The sequence below is a fragment of the Heterodontus francisci genome, chromosome 29, assembly GCF_036365525.1.
Source record: "Heterodontus francisci isolate sHetFra1 chromosome 29, sHetFra1.hap1, whole genome shotgun sequence".
NCBI classification, from domain to species: Eukaryota; Metazoa; Chordata; class Chondrichthyes; order Heterodontiformes; family Heterodontidae; genus Heterodontus; species Heterodontus francisci.
In genome coordinates, this window is record NC_090399.1 from 53,906,585 (window position 1) to 53,928,394 (window position 21,810).

At 41.3% G+C, this 21,810-nt stretch overlaps 1 protein-coding gene across 2 annotated transcripts in view; it reads left to right on the forward strand.

The window, feature by feature from the left end:
* Positions 1-21,810, forward strand: part of LOC137346301 (H-2 class II histocompatibility antigen, A-U alpha chain-like) — a 133,210-nt gene that overhangs the window by 27,222 nt on the left and 84,178 nt on the right. For both annotated transcript variants that reach the window (XM_068009782.1, XM_068009783.1), the window contains exon 2: positions 14,999-15,247. In XM_068009782.1, the coding sequence (XP_067865883.1) occupies positions 14,999-15,247 (249 nt within the window). The remainder of the gene's footprint in view (positions 1-14,998; positions 15,248-21,810) is intronic.

Here is a 21,810-nt window from a genome sequence, read left to right on the forward strand (position 1 = left end):
GTAAAGGAGAGAGTGGGAGAGACACTGAGAGAGGAGCAGACAGTAAAGGAGAGAGTGGGAGAGACACTGAGAGAGGAGCAGACAGTAAAGGAGAGAGTGGGAGAGACACTGAGAGAGGAGCAGACAGTAAAGGAGAGAGTGGGAGAGACTGGATCAAAGCTATTGGGTGAGATCTTTTTCTTTGCTGCCTGGAGAATCAGCCAGACTCCCTTACTGCAATCTTCCCCACCTGATTTCCTCTGTGCCCTAGTGATTCTTGTTGCCCAGGTAGTAAAGGCTAACACCCACCTCACTGTATTCAGCTCCTGTCCCTTCTTCGGCTGCAAGGCTAAATCTAATGGTATTTATTCCTAGCGTCCTGATTGACCCTGAGCTGTGATCTAAAATTTTCAAGATTACGTAATTCTCCTCATTCTACTTCTGTAAGAGTGTCCACCTCTGTCCAACCTCACCCTCAGTACCATGAACACACACATATTCCTATTCATTATCTCCAGACTCGGTTGCTCCAAATTTCATTGCCAGTTTCCTGACTTCCACATTTCACAGACTGCACTCATCCAAAAACTTGCTGCCTGTGCCCTATCCCCTGTTAACTTGCACTCTCTTCTGCCTGTCATTCTCATTCTCCATTGGTTTTCTGACCCCCCAGTGCGTTGACCTCATAATTCTTGTACCTATATATAAGTCATCCACAGCGATGCCCCTCTCTACCTCTGCAACCACATTCAGCCCTGTTTCTTCACAAAACTTCTACTTGTCAAACTCTGGCCATCTTTACATCCTCTCTGCCTCTGCTCCAACTTTGATTCAGGGAATAAGAAACTTGATGGACCAAGGTGGACAAGGACCAAGGTCCATCAAGTCTGTCATTTACCATCCTGGTAGTCACATTTTTTAATTCTTTCATGGGATGTGGGCATCACTGACTATGCCAGCATTTATTGTCCATCCTTAATTACCCTTGAGAAGGTGGTGGTGAGCCACCTTCTTGAACCGCTGCAGTCCATCTGATGTGCATGCACCCATAGTGATGTTCGGAAGGGAGTTCCAGGATTTTGATCCAGCGACAGTGAAGGAACGGCAGCAATATAGTTGCAAGTCAGGATGGCGTGTGGCTTGGAGGGAAACTTGTAGGTGATGGTGTTCCCATGCATCTGCTGCCCTTGTCCTTCTTGGTGATCGAGATAGTGAGTCAGAAGATGTTGTCACAGGAGCCTTGGTGAGTTGCTGCAGTGCATCTTGTAGCTGGTAATCTTTGCTGCCACTGTGCGTCGGTGGTGGAGGGAATGAATGTCAAGGGGAGATGGTTAGATTCTCTGTTATTTGAGATGGTCATTGCCTGGCACTTGTATGGCGCAAAATTAACTTAACACGAATCAGCCCAAGCCTGAATGTTGTTCAGGTCTTGCTGCATATAGACACGGACAATAATAATGGAGTTGTTGACTAATCATAGCGATTAATGCCCATCAATTAATGTACAACAGACCCTGACATCAGGCGAGGAAAATTCCCAGTGGTGAAGAGCTTTGGCATCCATTAGCCGAATAATCACCTGTTCCTCCCAATCCTGAATCACTCCCCACATATCACATCTTAAATTACTTAGATATTGGATCACAAAAAGTTATGAATGAAACTTGTGTAATTTCCCTTCAGTTATCTTATCCCCGAATGCTGGAATTCTATCTCCAAACCATTTCCTTGCTTCTGTCCCTCTCTTGTTCGGAAATGCCATTGTAACATCTGGGTAATCCCTGTTTAATATCTTGTTTATCCCTGTTTAATATCTGTCTTTGTACCTGTTTATTATCTGGTTTATCCCTGTTTAATATCTGGTTTACCCCTGTTTAATAGTTGGGTTTATTCCTGTTTTATATCTGGGTTCATTCCTCTTTATTATCTGGTTCATCCCTGTTTAATATCTGGTTTATCCCTGTTTAATATCTGGTTTATCCCTGTTTAATATCTGGTTTATCCCTGTTTAATAGTTGGGTTTATTCCTGTTTTATATCTGGGTTCATTCCTCTTTATTATCTGGTTCATCCCTGTTTAATATCTGGTTTATCCCTGTTTATTATCTGGTTTATCCCTGTTTAATATCTGGTTTATCCCTGTTTATTATCTGGTTCATCCCTGTTTAATATCTGGTTTATCCCTGTTTAATATCTGGTTTATTCCTGTTTAATATCTGGTTTATTCCTGTTTAATATCTGGTTTATCCCTGTTTAATATCTGGTTTATCCCTGTTTAATATCTGGTTTATCCCTTTTTAATATCTGCTTTATTCCTGTATAATATCTGTCTTTGTACCTGTTTAATATCTGGTTTATTCCTGTTTAATATCTGTCTTTGTACCTGTTTAATATCTGGTTTATCCCTGTTTAATATCTGGTTTATTCCTGTTTAATATCTGGTTTATCCCTGTTTAATATCTGGTTTATCCCTGTTTAATATCTGGTTTATCCCTTTTTAATATCTGCTTTATTCCTGTATAATATCTGTCTTTGTACCTGTTTAATATCTGGTTTATTCCTGTTTAATATCTGTCTTTGTACCTGTTTAATATCTGGTTTATCCCTGTTTTATATCTGGTTTATCCCTGTTTAATATCTGTCTTTATTCCTGTTTAATATCTGTCTTTGTACCTGTTTAATATCTGGTTTATTCCTGTTTAATATCTGTCTTTGTACCTGTTTAATTTCTGGTTTATCCCTGTTTAATATCTGGTTTATCCCTTTTTAATATCTGCTTTATTCCTGTATAATATCTGTCTTTGTACCTGTTTAATATCTGGTTTATTCCTGTTTAATATCTGGTTTATCCCTTTTTAATATCTGCTTTATTCCTGTATAATATCTGTCTTTGTACCTGTTTAATATCTGGTTTATCCCTGTTTAATATCTGGTTTATCCCTTTTTAATATCTGCTTTATTCCTGTATAATATCTGTCTTTGTACCTGTTTAATATCTGGTTTATTCCTGTTTAATATCTGTCTTTGTACCTGTTTAATATCTGGTTTATCCCTGTTTTATATCTGGTTTATCCCTGTTTAATATCTGTCTTTATTCCTGTTTAATATCTGTCTTTGTACCTGTTTAATATCTGGTTTATTCCTGTTTAATATCTGTCTTTGTACCTGTTTAATTTCTGGTTTATCCCTGTTTAATATCTGGTTTATCCCTGTTTAATATCTGTCTTTATTCCTGTTTAATATCTGTCTTTGTACCTGTTTAATATCTGGGTTTATTCCTGTTTAATATCTGTCTTTGTACCTGTTTAATATCTGGTTTATTCCTGTTTAATATCTGTCTTTGTACCTGTTTAATATCTGGTTTATTCCTGTTTAATATCTGTCTTTGTACCTGTTTAATATCTGCTTTATTCCTGTTTAATATCTGTCTTTGTACCTGTTTAATATCTGGTTTATTCCTGTTTAATATCTGTCTTTGTACCTGTTTAATATCTGGTTTATTCCTGTTTAATATCTGTCTTTGTACCTGTTTAATATCTGCTTTATTCCTGTTTAATATCTGTCTTTGTACCTGTTTAATATCTGGTTTATTCCTGTTTAATATCTGTCTTTGTACCTGTTTAATATCTGTCTTTATTCCTGTTTAATATCTGTCTTTGTACCTGTTTAATATCTGGTTTATTCCTGTTTAATATCTGTCTTTGTACCTGTTTAATATCTGGTTTATTCCTGTTTAATATCTGTCTTTATTCCTGTTTAATATCTGTCTTTGTACCTGTTTAATATCTGCTTTATTCCTGTTTAATATCTGTCTTTGTACCTGTTTAATATCTGGTTTATTCCTGTTTAATATCTGTCTTTGCACCTGTTTAATATCTGGTTTATTCCTGTTTAATATCTGTCTTTGCACCTGTTTATTATCTGGTTTATCCCTGTTTAATATCTGTCTTTATTCCTGTTTAATATCTGTCTTTGTACCTGTTTAATATCTGGTTTATTCCTGTTTAATATCTGTCTTTGTACCTGTTTAATATCTGGTTTATTCCTGTTTAATATCTGTCTTTGTACCTGTTTAATATCTGTCTTTATTCCTGTTTAATATCTGTCTTTGTACCTGTTTAATATCTGGGTTTATTCCTGTTTAATATCTGTCTTTGTACCTGTTTAATATCTGGTTTATTCCTGTTTAATATCTGTCTTTGTACCTGTTTAATATCTGCTTTATTCCTGTTTAATATCTGTCTTTGTACCTGTTTTATATCTGGGTTCATTCCTCTTTATTATCTGGTTTATCCCTGTTTAACATCTGCTTTATTCCTGTTTAATATCTGTCTTTGTACCTGTTTAATATCTGGTTTATTCCTGTTTAATATCTGTCTTTGTACCTGTTTAATATCTGGTTTATCCCTGTTTAATATCTGTCTTTATTCCTGTTTAATATCTGTCTTTGTACCTGTTTAATATCTGGTTTATTCCTGTTTAATATCTGTCTTTGTACCTGTTTAATATCTGGTTTATCCCTGTTTATTATCTGGTTTATCCCTGTTTAATATCTGCTTTATTCCTGTTTAATATCTGTCTTTGTACCTGTTTATTATCCGGTTTATCCCTGTTTAATATCTGGTTTATCCCTTTTTAATAGTTGGGTTTATTCCTGTTTTATATCTGGGTTCATTCCTCTTTATTATCTGGTTTATCCCTGTATAATATCTGGTTTATCCCTGTTTAATATCTGGGTTTATCCATGTTTAATGGCTGGGTTCATTCCATGCTTAATATATGGCTGTACTCCCTGTTTAATATCTGGTTTATTCCTGTTTAATATCTGTCTTTGTACCTGTTTAATATCTGGTTTATCCCTGTTTATTATCTGGTTTATCCCTGTTTAATATCTGCTTTATTCCTGTTTAATATCTGTCTTTGTACCTGTTTATTATCTGGTTTATCCCTGTTTAATATCTGGTTTATCCCTTTTTAATAGTTGGGTTTATTCCTGTTTTATATCTGGGTTCATTCCTCTTTATTATCTGGTTTATCCCTGTTTAATATCTGGTTTATCCCTGTTTAATAGTTGGGTTTATTCCTGTTTTATATCTGGGTTCATTCCTCTTTATTATCTGGTTTATCCCTGTTTAATATCTGTCTTTGTACCTGTTTAATATCTGGTTTATTCCTGTTTAATATCTGTCTTTGTACATGTTTAATATCTGTCTTTATTCCTGTTTAATATCTGTCTTTGTACCTGTTTCATATCTGGGTTTATTCCTGTTTAATATCTGTCTTTGTACCTGGTTAATATCTGGTTTATTCCTGTTTAATATCTGTCTTTGTACCTGTTTAATATCTGCTTTATTCCTGTTTAATATATGTCTTTGTACCTGTTTAATATCTGGTTTATTCCTGTTTAATATCTGTCTTTGTACCTGTTTAATATCTGCTTTATCCCTGTTTATTATCTGGTTTATGCCTGTTTAATATCTGGTTTATCCCTGTTTAATATCTGTCTTTGTACCTGTTTAATATCTGGTTTATCCCTGTTTAATATCTGGTTTATCCCTTTTTAATAGTTGGGTTTATTCCTGTTTTATATCTGGGTTCATTCCTCTTTATTATCTGGTTTATCCCTGTTTAATATCTGGTTTATCCCTGTTTAATAGTTGGGTTTATTCCTGTTTTATATCTGGGTTCATTCCTCTTTATTATCTGGTTTATCCCTGTTTAATATCTGGTTTATTCCTGTTTAATATCTGGTTTATCCCTGTTTAATATCTGGTTTATCCCTGTTTAATATCTGGTTTATCCCTTTTTAATATCTGCTTTATTCCTGTTTAATATCTGTCTTTGTACCTGTTTAATATCTGGTTTATTCCTGTTTAATATCTGTCTTTGTACCTGTTTAATATCTGGTTTATCCCTGTTTTATATCTGGTTTATCCCTGTTTAATATCTGTCTTTATTCCTGTTTAATATCTGTCTTTGTACCTGTTTAATATCTGGTTTATTCCTGTTTAATATCTGTCTTTGTACCTGTTTAATTTCTGGTTTATCCCTGTTTAATATCTGGTTTATCCCTGTTTAATATCTGTCTTTATTCCTGTTTAATATCTGTCTTTGTACCTGTTTAATATCTGGTTTATTCCTGTTTAATATCTGTCTTTGTACCTGTTTAATATCTGCTTTATTCCTGTTTAATATCTGTCTTTGTACCTGTTTAATATCTGGTTTATTCCTGTTTAATATCTGTCTTTGTACCTGTTTAATATCTGTCTTTATTCCTGTTTAATATCTGTCTTTGTACCTGTTTAATATCTGGTTTATTCCTGTTTAATATCTGTCTTTGTACCTGTTTAATATCTGGTTTATTCCTGTTTAATATCTGTCTTTATTCCTGTTTAATATCTGTCTTTGTACCTGTTTAATATCTGCTTTATTCCTGTTTAATATCTGTCTTTGTACCTGTTTAATATCTGGTTTATTCCTGTTTAATATCTGTCTTTGTACCTGTTTAATATCTGGTTTATTCCTGTTTAATATCTGTCTTTGTACATGTTTAATATCTGTCTTTATTCCTGTTTAATATCTGTCTTTGTACCTGTTTCATATCTGGGTTTATTCCTGTTTAATATCTGTCTTTGTACCTGGTTAATATCTGGTTTATTCCTGTTTAATATCTGTCTTTGTACCTGTTTAATATCTGCTTTATTCCTGTTTAATATATGTCTTTGTACCTGTTTAATATCTGGTTTATTCCTGTTTAATATCTGTCTTTGTACCTGTTTAATATCTGCTTTATCCCTGTTTATTATCTGGTTTATGCCTGTTTAATATCTGGTTTATCCCTGTTTAATATCTGTCTTTGTACCTGTTTAATATCTGGTTTATTCCTGTTTAATATCTGTCTTTATTCCTGTTTAATATCTGTCTTTGTACCTGTTTAATATCTGCTTTATTCCTGTTTAATATCTGTCTTTGTACCTGTTTAATATCTGGTTTATTCCTGTTTAATATCTGTCTTTGTACCTGTTTAATATCTGGTTTATTCCTGTTTAATATCTGTCTTTGTACCTGTTTAATATCTGTCTTTATTCCTGTTTAATATCTGTCTTTGTACCTGTTTAATATCTGGGTTTATTCCTGTTTAATATCTGTCTTTGTACCTGGTTAATATCTGGTTTATTCCTGTTTAATATCTGTCTTTGTACCTGTTTAATATCTGCTTTATTCCTGTTTAATATCTGTCTTTGTACCTGTTTAATATCTGGTTTATTCCTGTTTAATATCTGTCTTTGTACCTGTTTAATATCTGCTTTATCCCTGTTTATTATCTGGTTTATCCCTGTTTAATATCTGGTTTATCCCTGTTTAATATCTGTCTTTGTACCTGTTTAATATCTGCTTTATCCCTGTTTATTATCTGGTTTATTCCTGTTTAATATCTGTCTTTGTACCTGTTTAATATCTGCTTTATTCCTGTTTAATATCTGTCTTTGTACCTGTTTAATATCTGGTTTATTCCTGTTTAATATCTGTCTTTGTACCTGTTTAATATCTGGTTTATCCCTGTTTAATATCTGGTTTATCCCTGTTTAATAGTTGGGTTTATTCCTGTTTTATATCTGGGTTCATTCCTCTTTATTATCTGGTTTATCCCTGTTTAACATCTGCTTTATTCCTGTTTAATATCTGTCTTTGTACCTGTTTAATATCTGGTTTATTCCTGTTTAATATCTGTCTTTGTACCTGTTTAATATCTGGTTTATCCCTGTTTAATATCTGTCTTTATTCCTGTTTAATATCTGTCTTTGTACCTGTTTAATATCTGGTTTATTCCTGTTTAATATCTGTCTTTGTACCTGTTTAATATCTGGTTTATCCCTGTTTATTATCTGGTTTATCCCTGTTTAATATCTGCTTTATTCCTGTTTAATATCTGTCTTTGTACCTGTTTATTATCTGGTTTATCCCTGTTTAATATCTGGTTTATCCCTTTTTAATAGTTGGGTTTATTCCTGTTTTATATCTGGGTTCATTCCTCTTTATTATCTGGTTTATCCCTGTTTAATATCTGGTTTATCCCTGTTTAATATCTGGGTTTATCCCTGTTTAATGGCTGGGTTCATTCCATGCTTAATATATGGCTGTACCCCCTGTTTAATATCTGGTTTATTCCTGTTTAATATCTGTCTTTGTACCTGTTTAATATCTGGTTTATCCCTGTTTATTATCTGGTTTATCCCTGTTTAATATCTGGTTTATCCCTTTTTAATAGTTGGGTTTATTCCTGTTTTATATCTGGGTTCATTCCTCTTTATTATCTGGTTTATCCCTGTTTAATATCTGGTTTATCCCTGTTTAATATATGTCTTTGTACCTGTTTAATATCTGGTTTATCCCTGTTTAATATCTGTCTTTGTACCTGTTTAATATCTGGTTTATCCCTGTTTAATATCTGGTTTATCCCTGTTTAATAGTTGGGTTTATTCCTGTTTTATATCTGGGTTCATTCCTCTTTATTATCTGGTTTATCCCTGTTTAATATCTGGTTTATTCCTGTTTAATATCTGTCTTTGTACCTGTTTAATATCTGGTTTATCCCTGTTTAATATCTGTCTTTGTACCTGTTTAATATCTGGTTTATCCCTGTTTAATATCTGTCTTTGTACCTGTTTATTATCTGGTTTATCCCTGTTTAATATCTGGTTTATCCCTGTTTAATAGTTGGGTTTATCCCTGTTTAATATCTGGTTTATCCCTGTTTAATATCTGGTTTATCCCTGTTTAATAGTTGGGTTTATCCCTGTTTAATATCTGGTTTATCCCTGTTTAATATCTGGTTTATCCCTGTTTAATATCTGGTTTATCCCTGTTTAATATCTGGTTTTTCCCTTTTTAATAGTTGGGTTTATCCCTGTTTAATATCTGGTTTATCCCTGTTTAATATCTGGTTTATCCCTGTTTAATATCTAGTTTATCCCTGTTTAATATCTGGTTTATCCCTGTTTAATAGTTGGGTTTATCCCTGTTTAATATCTGGTTTATCCCTGTTTAATATCTGGTTTATCCCTGTTTAATATCTGGTTTTTCCCTTTTTAATAGTTGGGTTTATCCCTGTTTAATATCTGGTTTATCCCTGTTTAATATCTGGTTTATCCCTGTTTAATATCTGGTTTATCCCTGTTTAATATCTGGTTTATCCCTGTTTAATATCTGGTTTTTCCCTTTTTAATAGTTGGGTTTATTCCTGTTTTATATCTGGGTTCATTCCTCTTTATTATCTGGTTTATCCCTGTTTAATATCTGGTTTATCCCTGTTTAATATCTGGTTTATCCCTGTTTAATATCTGGTTTTTCCCTTTTTAATAGTTGGGTTTATTCCTGTTTTATATCTGGGTTCATTCCTCTTTATTATCTGGTTTATCCCTGTTTAATATCTGGTTTATCCCTGTTTAATATCTGGTTTATCCCTGTTTAATATCTGGTTTATCCCTGTTTAATAGTTGGGTTTATCCCTGTTTAATATCTGGTTTATCCCTGTTTAATATCTGGTTTATCCCTGTTTAATAGTTGGGTTTATCCCTGTTTAATATCTGGTTTATCCCTGTTTAATATCTGGTTTATCCCTGTTTAATATCTGGTTTATCCCTGTTTAATATCTGGTTTTTCCCTTTTTAATAGTTGGGTTTATTCCTGTATTATATCTGGGTTCATTCCTCTTTATTATCTGGTTTATCCCTGTTTAATATATGGTTTATCCCTGTTTAATATCTGGTTTATTCCTCTTTATTATCTGGTTTATCCCTGTTTAATATCTGGTTTATCCCTGTTTAATATCTGGTTTATCCCTGTCTAATATCTGGGTTTATTCCTGTTTAATATCTGGTTTATCCCTGTTTAATATCTGGTTTATCCCTGTTTAATATCTGGTTTTTCCCTTTTTAATAGTTGGGTTTATTCCTGTTTTATATCTGGGTTCATTCCTCTTTATTATCTGGTTTATCCCTGTTTAATATCTGGTTTTTCCCTTTTTAATAGTTGGGTTTATCCCTGTTTAATATCTGGTTTATCCCTGTTTAATATCTGGTTTATCCCTGTTTAATATCTGGTTTATCCCTGTTTAATATCTGGTTTATCCCTGTTTAATATATGGTTTATCCCTGTTTAATAACTGGTTTATCCCTGTTTAATATCTGGTTTATCCCTGTCTAATATCTGGGTTTATTCCTGTTTAATATCTGGTTTATCCCTGTTTAATATCTGGTTTATCCCTGTTTAATATCTGGTTTTTCCCTTTTTAATAGTTGGGTTTATTCCTGTTTTATATCTGGGTTCATTCCTCTTTATTATCTGGTTTATCCCTGTTTAATATCTGGTTTTTCCCTTTTTAATAGTTGGGTTTATCCCTGTTTATTATCTGGTTTATCCCTGTTTAATATCTGGTTTTTCCCTTTTTATTAGTTGGGTTTATTCCTGTTTTATATCTGGGTTCATTCCTCTTTATTATCTGGTTTATCCCTGTTTAATATCTGGTTTTTCCCTTTTTAATAGTTGGGTTTATTCCTGTATTATATCTGGGTTCATTCCTCTTTATTATCTGGTTTATCCCTGTTTAATATCTGGTTTATTCCTCTTTATTATCTGGTTTATCCCTGTTTAATATATGGTTTATCCCTGTTTAATAACTGGTTTATCCCTGTTTAATATCTGGTTTATCCCTGTTTAATATCTGGTTTATCCCTGTTTAATATATGGTTTATCCCTGTTTAATAACTGGTTTATCCCTGTCTAATATCTGGGTTTATTCCTGTTTAATGGCTGGGTTCATTCACTGCTTAATATATGACTGTACTCCCTGTTTAATAACTGGTTTATTCCTCTTTATTATCTGGTTTATCCCTGTTTAATATATGGTTTATCCCTGTTTAATAACTGGTTTATCCCTGTTTAATATCTGGTTTATCCCTGTTTAATATCTGGTTTATCCCTGTTTAATATATGGTTTATCCCTGTTTAATAACTGGTTTATCCCTGTCTAATATCTGGGTTTATTCCTGTTTAATGGCTGGGTTCATTCACTGCTTAATATATGACTGTACTCCCTGTTTAATATCTGGTTTATCCCTGTTTAATAGTTGGGTTTATTCCTGTATTATATCTGGGTTCATTCCTCTTTATTATCTGGTTTATCCCTGTTTAATATCTGGTTTATTCCTCTTTATTATCTGGTTTATCCCTGTTTAATATATGGTTTATCCCTGTTTAATAACTGGTTTATCCCTGTCTAATATCTGGGTTTATTCCTGTTTAATGGCTGGGTTCATTCACTGCTTAATATATGACTGTACTCCCTGTTTAATAACTGGTTTATTCCTGTTTAATATCTGGTTTATTCCTGTTTAATAACTGGTTTATCCCTGTTTAATATCTGGTTTATCCCTGTTTAATAACTGGTTTATCCCTGTTTAATATCTGGTTTATCCCTGTTTAATATCTGGTTTTTCCCTTTTTAATAGTTGGGTTTATTCCTGTATTATATCTGGGTTCATTCCTCTTTATTATCTGGTTTATCCCTGTTTAATATATGGTTTATCCCTGTTTAATATCTGGTTTATCCCTGTTTAATAGTTGGGTTTATTCCTGTATTATATCTGGGTTCATTCCTCTTTATTATCTGGTTTATCCCTGTTTAATATATGGTTTATCCCTGTTTAATATCTGGTTTATCCCTGTTTAATATCTGGTTTTTCCCTTTTTAATAGTTGGGTTTATTCCTGTATTATATCTGGGTTCATTCCTCTTTATTATCTGGTTTATCCCTGTTTAATATCTGGTTTATCCCTGTTTAATAACTGGTTTATCCCTGTTTAATATCTGGTTTATCCCTGTTTAATATCTGGTTTTTCCCTTTTTAATAGTTGGGTTTATTCCTGTATTATATCTGGGTTCATTCCTCTTTATTATCTGGTTTATCCCTGTTTAATATCTGGTTTTTCCCTTTTTAATAGTTGGGTTTATTCCTGTATTATATCTGGGTTCATTCCTCTTTATTATCTGGTTTATCCCTGTTTAATATCTGGTTTATCCCTGTTTAATAACTGGTTTATCCCTGTTTAATATCTGGTTTATCCCTGTTTAATATCTGGTTTTTCCCTTTTTAATAGTTGGGTTTATTCCTGTATTATATCTGGGTTCATTCCTCTTTATTATCTGGTTTATCCCTGTTTAATATCTGGTTTTTCCCTTTTTAATAGTTGGGTTTATTCCTGTATTATATCTGGGTTCATTCCTCTTTATTATCTGGTTTATCCCTGTTTAATATCTGGTTTATCCCTGTTTAATATCTGGTTTATCCCTGTTTAATATCTGGTTTATCCCTGTTTAATATCTGGTTTTTCCCTTTTTAATAGTTGGGTTTATTCCTGTATTATATCTGGGTTCATTCCTCTTTATTATCTGGTTTATCCCTGTTTAATATCTGGTTTATCCCTGTTTAATAACTGGTTTATCCCTGTTTAATATCTGGTTTATCCCTGTTTAATATCTGGTTTTTCCCTTTTTAATAGTTGGGTTTATTCCTGTATTATATCTGGGTTCATTCCTCTTTATTATCTGGTTTATCCCTGTTTAATATCTGGTTTTTCCCTTTTTAATAGTTGGGTTTATTCCTGTATTATATCTGGGTTCATTCCTCTTTATTATCTGGTTTATCCCTGTTTAATATATGGTTTATCCCTGTTTAATATCTGGTTTATTCCTCTTTATTATCTGGTTTATCCCTGTTTAATATATGGTTTATCCCTGTTTAATAACTGGTTTATCCCTGTTTAATATCTGGTTTATCCCTGTTTAATATCTGGTTTATCCCTTTCTAATATCTGGGTTTATTCCTGTTTAATGGCTGGGTTCATTCACTGCTTAATATATGACTGTACTCCCTGTTTAATAACTGGTTTATTCCTGTTTAATAACTGGTTTATTCCTGTTTAATATCTGGTTTATCCCTGTTTAATATCTGGTTTATCCCTGTTTAATAACTGGTTTATCCCTGTTTAATATCTGGTTTATCCCTGTTTAATAACTGGTTTATCCCTGTTTAATATCTGGTTTATCCCTGTTTAATAACTGGTTTATCCCTGTTTAATATCTGGTTTATCCCTGTTTAATATCTGGTTTATCCCTGTTTAACATCTGGGTTTATTCATGTTTAATATCTGTTTTATCCCTGTTTAATATCAGATTTATTCCTATTTAATATCTGGTTTATTCCTCTTTAATATCTGGTTCATCCCTTTTTAATATCTGTATTTATTCATGTTTAATAATTGGGTTTATCCCTGTTTAATATCAGATTTATTCCTGTTTAATATCTGGATTATCCCTGTTTAATATCTGTGTTTATTCCTCTTTAATATCTGGGTTTGTCCCTTTTTAATATCTGTCTTTTTCCTGTTTAATAATTGGGTTTATTCCTGTTTAATATCAGATTTATTCCTGTTTAATATCTGGTTTATTCCTGTCTAAATCTGGATTATCCCTGTTTAATATTTGTGTTTATTCCTCTTTAATATCTGGGTTTGTCCCTTTTTAATATCTGTGTTTATTCCTCTTTAATATCTGGGTTTGTCCTTGTTTCATAACTGTGTTTACTCCTGTAAAATATCTGGTTTATCCCTGTTTCTTTGGCCTCCTTGTCTCGAGAGACAATGGGTAAGTGCCTGGAGGTGGTCAGTGGTTTGTGAAGCAGCGCCTGGAGTGGCTATAAAGGCCAATACTAGAGTGACAGACTCTTCTACAGGTGCTGCAGATAAAATTGGTTGTCGGGGCTGTTACACAGTTGGCTCTCCCCTTGCGCTTCTGTCTTTTTTCCTGCCAACTGCTAAGTCTCTTCGACTCGCCACGCTTTAGCCCCGCCTTTATGGTTGCCCGCCTGCTCTGGCGATCACTGGCAACTGACTCCCATGACTTGTGATCAATGTCACAGGACTTCATGCCGCATTTGCAGACGTCTTTAAAGCGGAGACATGGATGGCCGGTGGGTCTGATACCAGTGGCGAGCTCGCTGTACAATGTGTCCTTGGGGATCCTGCCATCTTCCATGCGGCTCACATGACCAAGCCATCTCAAGCGCCGCTGGCTTAGTAGGGTGTATATGCTGGGAATGTTGGCTATTGTTTAATATCTGGGTTTATTTCTGTTTAATATCTGGATTTATTCATGTTTAATATCTGTTTTGTCCCTGTTTAATATCTCAGTTTATTCCTGTTTAATATCTGGGTTTATCCCTTTTTATTATCTGATTTATCCCTGTTTAATATCTGGTTTATCCCTGTTTAATATCTGGGTTTATCCCTGTTTATTATCTGATTTATCCCTGTTTAATATCTGTGTGTATCCCTGTTTAATATCTCTGTTTATTCCTGTTTAATGTCTGTGTTTATTCCTCTTTAATATCTGGTTTATCCCTCTTCAATATCTGGGTTTATCCCTGTTTAATATCTGTTTTTATCCCTGTTTAATATCTGGTTTATCCCTTTTTAATATCTTGTTTATCCCTGTTTAATATCTGGATTTATCCCTGTTTAATATCTGTCTTTATTCCTGTTTAATATCTGGTTTATCCCTGTTTAATATCTGGTTTATCCCTCTTTAATATCTGGTTTTGTCCCTGTTTAAGATCTGGTTTATTCCTGTTTAATATCTGTGTTTATTCCTGTTTAATATCTTGTTTCTCCCTTTTAATTGCTGGGTTTATCCCTGTTTAATCCGGTTTATTCCCATTTAATATCTGATTTATCCCTGTTTAATATCTGGTTTCTCCCTGTTAATTGCTGGGTTTATCCCCATTTAATATCGAGGTTTATTCTCTGTTTAATAAGTGGGTTTATTCCCATTTAAATATCTGGTCTGTTCCCATTTAATATCTTGATGTATTCCTGTTTAATCATGTTTTGCTTGCAGGTTCATGCTCCCAATGAGTTCTGTTACGTCCTGACTCTCTCTCTCTCTCTCTCTCACACACACAGACTTGCACCGAAACTTCCAGCATTTTATGGTGCAGGAGCGCAGCCCGGATAAGCAGTTTGATCTGGAGGAGGATGGGGATGAGGTTTTCTACATGGATTTCGATCTGCAGAAGGAAGTGGCGCGGATTCCTCATTTCCAGAACCTCGCAATGCGGGGAGGAGAGGCAGTGATCTCATCCCAAATTTCTGTCATGAAACAGAATTTAAATGTTTGCAAGAAGGAGTCAGGTGGGACCCTGGAACCAAAAGGTAAGAGACTGGGGCCTCTTCCCAAGCAATTTGGATTGGGAAGAGAGTTTAAGTATTGCTCCATGGGAAGATTTTGACAGGGAGCAGGTTTCAGGCAATGGGAGAGAGTGAACGTCAAACACACACTGTGCTATTTGTTGAATTGCCACCTACCTGCACAGACTGGGAGCGGGCAGCTTGCCCACGGCCTGGGCAGGATATCAGTTTCATCTTCAGAGGTCAAATTAAAGTATAAAGGGAGGATACATTCACTGCTGCCAATGAATTGCAAGGCTGTTCCCAGGATTACTGACACTTCCCTGGAGGCCTTAGTGGAAGGTGTGAGGGAAAGGAATAACATTCTATTTCCCACTCGTGGTAATAAGATTCCCAAGATCTACATAGACTGTGGGGAGGGGGGGGGGTGGAATTTTATGCCCTCCCCCACAGCGGATTTGGTGGCGTGTGGGGTGATATAATTAGGCAGGATGTGTTTTTTCGGATTCTGATGGCAGGAATTAAGTCAGCAGCGCGTTTGGGGTGTTCCAGATTTCCCCCAGCACAGTGGGGGATTGCAGCTTTGCATTCATTTCAAATAACATGAACACTCATTACCCTACACACAGTTCCAATTCACCTGCCAGATTACGTGAACGGTGAGCGATATTCCCGTGTCACCCGGTTCACGATTGTTTCTCCATGGCGTGCAGTGGTGGGATTTGTGCAGTTGAGTCTCAGGACTGTGCTTTTCTCTCTTTAACTCATCCACTAAACTAACACCAGCATTGCAGTGGATGTTTGCCACTAGGCTCGGCATCAGCAAGGGTGAATCTTCTCAGGGGATGGCCGCAAAGGTGGTAGCTACCTGGAGGAGGAGGGGAAGGTGGTCGGGGAGGGAAGGGTGGTGCTGATTGGGTACATGGAGGAACAGGGGAGTGTGGAGTGGAGGGAAGGGTGGGGCTGATCGGGTACATAGAGGAACAGGGGAGTGTGGAGTGGAGGGAAGGGTGGTGCTGATTGGGTACATAGAGGAACAGGGGAGTGTGGAGTGGAGGGAAGGGTGGGGCTGATCGGGTACATGGAGGAACAGGGGAGTGTGGAGTGGAGGGAAGGGTGGGGCTGATCGGGTACATGGAGCAGCAGGGGATTGTGGAGTGGAGGGAAGGGTGGGGCTGATCGGGTACATAGAGGAACAGGGGAGTGTGGAGTGGAGGGAAGGGTGGTGCTGATTGGGTACATGGTGGAACAGGGGAGTGTGGAGTGGAGGGAAGGGTGGGGCTGATCGGGTACATGGAGGAACAGGGGAGTGTGGAGTGGAGGGAAGGGTGGGGCTGATCGGGTACATAGAGGAACAGGGGAGTGTGGACTCGAGGGAAGGGTGGGGCTGATCGGGTACATGGAGGAACAGGGGATTGTGGAGTGGAGGGAAGGGTGGGGCTGATCGGGTACATAGAGGAACAGGGGAGTGTGGAGTGGAGGGAAGGGTGGGGCTGATCGGGTACATAGAGGAACAGGGGAGTGTGGAGTGGAGGGAAGGGTGGTGCTGATTGGGTACATAGAGGAACAGGGGAGTGTGGAGTGGAGGGAAGGGTGGGGCTGATCGGGTACATGGAGGAACAGGGGATTGTGGAGTCGAGGGAAGGGTGGGGCTGATCGGGTACATGGAGGAACAGGGGAGTGTGGAGTGGAGGGAAGGGTGGGGCTGATCGGGTACATAGAGGAACAGGGGAGTGTGGAGTGGAGGGAAGGGTGGTGCTGATTGGGTACATAGAGGAACAGGGGAGTGTGGAGTGGAGGGAAGGGTGGGGCTGATCGGGTACATGGAGGAACAGGGGATTGTGGAGTCGAGGGAAGGGTGGGGCTGATCGGGTACATGGAGGAACAGGGGATTGTGGAGTGGAGGGAAGGGTGGGGCTGATCGGGTACATGGAGGAACAGGGGAGTGTGGAGTGGAGGGAAGGGTGGGGCTGATCGGGTACATGGAGGAACAGGGGAGTGTGGAGTGGAGGGAAGGGTGGGGCTGATTGGGTACATAGAGGAACAGGGGAGTGTGGAGTGGAGGGAAGGGTGGGGCTGATCGGGTACATGGAGGAACAGGGGATTGTGGAGTGGAGGGAAGGGTGGGGCTGATCGGGTACATAGAGGAACAGGGGAGTGTGGAGTGGAGGGAAGGGTGGGGCTGATCGGGTACATAGAGGAACAGGGGAGTGTGGAGTGGAGGGAAGGGTGGTGCTGATTGGGTACATAGAGGAACAGGGGAGTGTGGAGTGGAGGGAAGGGTGGGGCTGATCGGGTACATGGAGGAACAGGGGATTGAGGAGTCGAGGGAAGGGTGGGGCTGATCGGGTACATGGAGGAACAGGGGAGTGTGGAGTGGAGGGAAGGGTGGGGCTGATCGGGTACATGGAGGAACAGGGGATTGTGGAGTCGAGGGAAGGGTGGGGCTGATCGGGTACATGGAGGAACAGGGGAGTGTGGAGTGGAGGGAAGGGTGGGGCTGATCGGGTACATGGAGGAACAGGGGAGTGTGGAGTCGAGGGAAGGGTGGGGCTGATCAGGTACATGGAGGAACAGGGGAGTGTGGAGTGGAGGGAAGGGTGGGGCTGATAGGGTACATGGAGGAACAGGGGAGTGTGGAGTGGAGGGAAGGGTGGTGCTGATCGGGTACATGGAGGAACAGGGGAGTGTGGAGTGGAGGGAAGGGTGGGGCTGATCGGGTAAATAGAGGAACAGGGGAGTGTGGAGTGGAGGGAAGGGTGGGGCTGATCGGGTACATGGAGGAACAGGGGAGTGTGGAGTGGAGGGAAGGGTGGGGCTGATCGGGTACATGGAGGAACAGGGGAGTGTGGAGTGGAGGGAAGGGTGGGGCTGATCGGGTACATGGTGGAACAGGGGAGTGTGGAGTGGAGGGAAGGGTGGGGCTGATCGGGTACATAGAGGAACAGGGGAGTGTGGAGTGGAGGGAAGGGTGGGGCTGATCGGGTACATAGAGGAACAGGGGATTGTGGAGTCGAGGGAAGGGTGGGGCTGATCGGGTACATAGAGGAACAGGGGAGTGTGGAGCGGAGGGAAGGGTGGGGCTGATCGGGTAAATAGAGGAACAGGGGAGTGTGGAGTGGAGGGAAGGGTGGGGCTGATCGGGTACATGGAGGAACAGGGGAGTGTGGAGTGGAGGGAAGGGTGGGGCCGATCGGGTAAATAGAGGAACAGGGGAGTGTGGAGTGGAGGGAAGGGTGGGGCTGATCGGGAACATGGAGGAACAGGGGAGTGTGGAGTGGAGGGAAGGGTGGGGCTGATCGGGAACATGGAGGAACAGGGGAGTGTGGAGTGGAGGGAAGGGTGGGGCTGATCGGGAACATGGAGGAACAGGGGAGTGTGGAGTGGAGGGAAGGGTGGGGCTGATCGGGAACATGGAGGAACAGGGGAGTGTGGAGTGGAGGGAAGGGTGGGGCTGATCGGGTACATAGAGGAACAGGGGAGTGTGGAGTGGAGGGAACGGTGGTGCTGATCAGGTACATGGAGGAACAGGGGAGTGTGGAGTGGAGGGAAGGGTGGGGCTGATCGGGTACATGGAGGAACAGGGGAGTGTGGAGTGGAGGGAAGGGTGGGGCTGATCGGGTACATGAGCAGCAGGGGATTGTGGAGTCGAGGGAAGGGTGGGGCTGATCGGGTACATGGAGGAACAGGGGAGTGTGGAGTGGAGGGAAGGGTGGGGCTGATCAGGGACATAGAGGAGCAGGGGAGTGTGGAGTGGAGGGAAGGGTGGGGCTGATCGGGTACATAGAGGAACAGGGGAGTGTGGAGTGGAGGGAAGGGTGGGGCTGATCGGGTACATGGAGGAACAGGGGAGTGTGGAGTGGAGGGAAGGGTGGGGCTGATCAGGTACATGGAGGAACAGGGGAGTGTGGAGTGGAGGGAAGGGTGGGGCTGATCGGGTACATGAGCAGCAGGGGATTGTGGAGTCGAGGGAAGGGTGGGGCTGATCAGGGACATAGAGGAGCAGGGGAGTGTGGAGTGGAGGGAAGGGTGGGGCTGATCGGGTACATGGAGGAACAGGGGAGTGTGGAGTGGAGGGAAGGGTGGGGCTGATCAGGGACATAGAGGAGCAGGGGAGTGTGGAGTGGAGGGAAGGGTGGGGCTGATCGGGTACATAGAGGAACAGGGGAGTGTGGAGCGGAGGGAAGGGTGGGGCTGATCGGGTACATAGAGGAACAGGGGAGTGTGGAGTGGAGGGAAGGGTGGGGCTGATCGGGTACATAGAGGAACAGGGGAGTGTGGAGTGGAGGGAAGGGTGGGGCTGATCGGGTACATAGAGGAACAGGGGAGTGAGGAGTGGAGGGAAGGGTGGGGCTGATCGGGTACATAGAGGAACAGGGGAGTGTGGAGTGGAGGGAAGGGTGGGGCTGATCGGGTACATAGAGGAACAGGGGAGTGTGGAGTGGAGGGAAGGGTGGGGCTGATCGGGTACATAGAGGAACAGGGGAGTGTGGAGTGGAGGGAAGGGTGGGGCTGATCGGGTACATGGAGGAACAGGGGAGTGTGGAGTGGAGGGAAGGGTGGGGCTGATCGGGTACATAGAGGAACAGGGGATTGTGGAGCGGAGGGAAGGGTGGGGCTGATCGGGTACATAGAGGAACAGGGGAGTGTGGAGTGGAGGGAAGGGTGGGGCTGATCGGGTACATGAGCAGCAGGGGATTGTGGAGTCGAGGGAAGGGTGGGGCTGATCGGGTACATGGAGGAACAGGGGAGTGTGGAGTGGAGGGAAGGGTGGGGCTGATCAGGGACATAGAGGAGCAGGGGAGTGTGGAGTGGAGGGAAGGGTGGGGCTGATCGGGTACATGGAGGAACAGGGGAGTGTGGAGTGGAGGGAAGGGTGGGGCTGATCAGGGACATAGAGGAGCAGGGGAGTGTGGAGTGGAGGGAAGGGTGGGGCTGATCGGGTACAAAGAGGAACAGGGGAGTGTGGAGTGGAGGGAAGGGTGGGGCTGATCGGGTACAAAGAGGAACAGGGGAGTGTGGAGTGGAGGGAAGGGTGGGGCTGATCGGGTACATAGAGGAACAGGGGAGTGTGGAGTGGAGGGAAGGGTGGGGCTGATCAGGGACATAGAGGAGCAGGGGAGTGTGGAGTGGAGGGAAGGGTGGGGCTGATCGGGTACAAAGAGGAACAGGGGAGTGTGGAGTGGAGGGAAGGGTGGGGCTGATCGGGTACATAGAGGAACAGGGGAGTGTGGAGTGGAGGGAAGGGTGGGGCTGATCGGGTACATGGTGGAACAGGGGAGTGTGGAGTGGAGGGAAGGGTGGGGCTGTTCGGGTACATGGAGGAACAGGGGAGTGTGGAGTGGAGGGAAGGGTGGGGCTGATCGGGTACAAAGAGGAACAGGGGAGTGTGGAGTGGAGGGAAGGGTGGAGCTGATCGGGTACATAGAGGAGCAGGGGAGTGTGGAGTGGAGGGAAGGGTGGGGCTGATCGGGTACAAAGAGGAACAGGGGAGTGTGGAGTGGAGGGAAGGGTGGTGCTGATCGGGTACATGGAGGAACAGGGGAGTGTGGAGTGGAGGGAAGGGTGGGGCTGATCGGGTACATAGAGGAACAGGGGAGTGTGGAGTGGAGGGAAGGGTGGTGCTGATCGGGTACATGGAGGAACAGGGGAGTGTGGAGTGGAGGGAAGGGTGGGACTGATCGGGTACATAGAGGAACAGGGGAGTGTGGAGTGGAGGGAAGGGTGGGGCTGATCGGGTACATGGAAGAACAGGGGAGTGCGGAGTCGAGGGAAGGGTGGTGCTGATCGGGTACATAGAGGAACAGGGGAGTGTGGAGTGGAGGGAAGGGTGGGGCTGATCGGGTACATAGAGGAACAGGGGAGTGTGGAGTGGAGGGAAGGGTGGGGCTGATCGGGTACATGGAGGAACAGGGGAGTGTGGAGTGGAGGGAAGGGTGGTGCTGATCGGGTACATGGAGGAACAGGGGAGTGTGGAGTGGAGGGAAGGGAGGGGCTGATCGGGTACATGGAGGAACAGGGGAGTGTGGAGTGGAGGGAAGGGTGGGGCTGATCGGGTACATAGAGGAACAGGGGAGTGTGGAGTGGAGGGAAGGGTGGGGCTGATCGGGTACAAAGAGGAACAGGGGAGTGTGGAGTGGAGGGAAGGGTGGGGCTGATCGGGTACATAGAGGAACAGGGGAGTGTGGAGTGGAGGGAAGGGTGGGGCTGATCGGGTACATGGAGGAACAGGGGAGTGTGGAGCGGAGGGAAGGGTGGGGCTGATCGGGTACATAGAGGAACAGGGGAGTGTGGAGTGGAGGGAAGGGTGGGGCTGATCGGGTACATGGAGGAACAGGGGAGTGTGGAGTGGAGGGAAGGGTGGGGCTGATCGGGTACATGGAGGAACAGGGGAGTGTGGAGCGGAGGGAAGGGTGGGGCTGTTCGGGTACATGGAGGAACAGGGGAGTGTGGAGTGGAGGGAAGGGTGGGGCTGATCGGGTACATAGAGGAACAGGGGAGTGTGGAGTGGAGGGAAGGGTGGGGCTGATCGGGTACATAGAGGAACAGGGGAGTGTGGAGTGGAGGGAAGGGTGGGGCTGATCGGG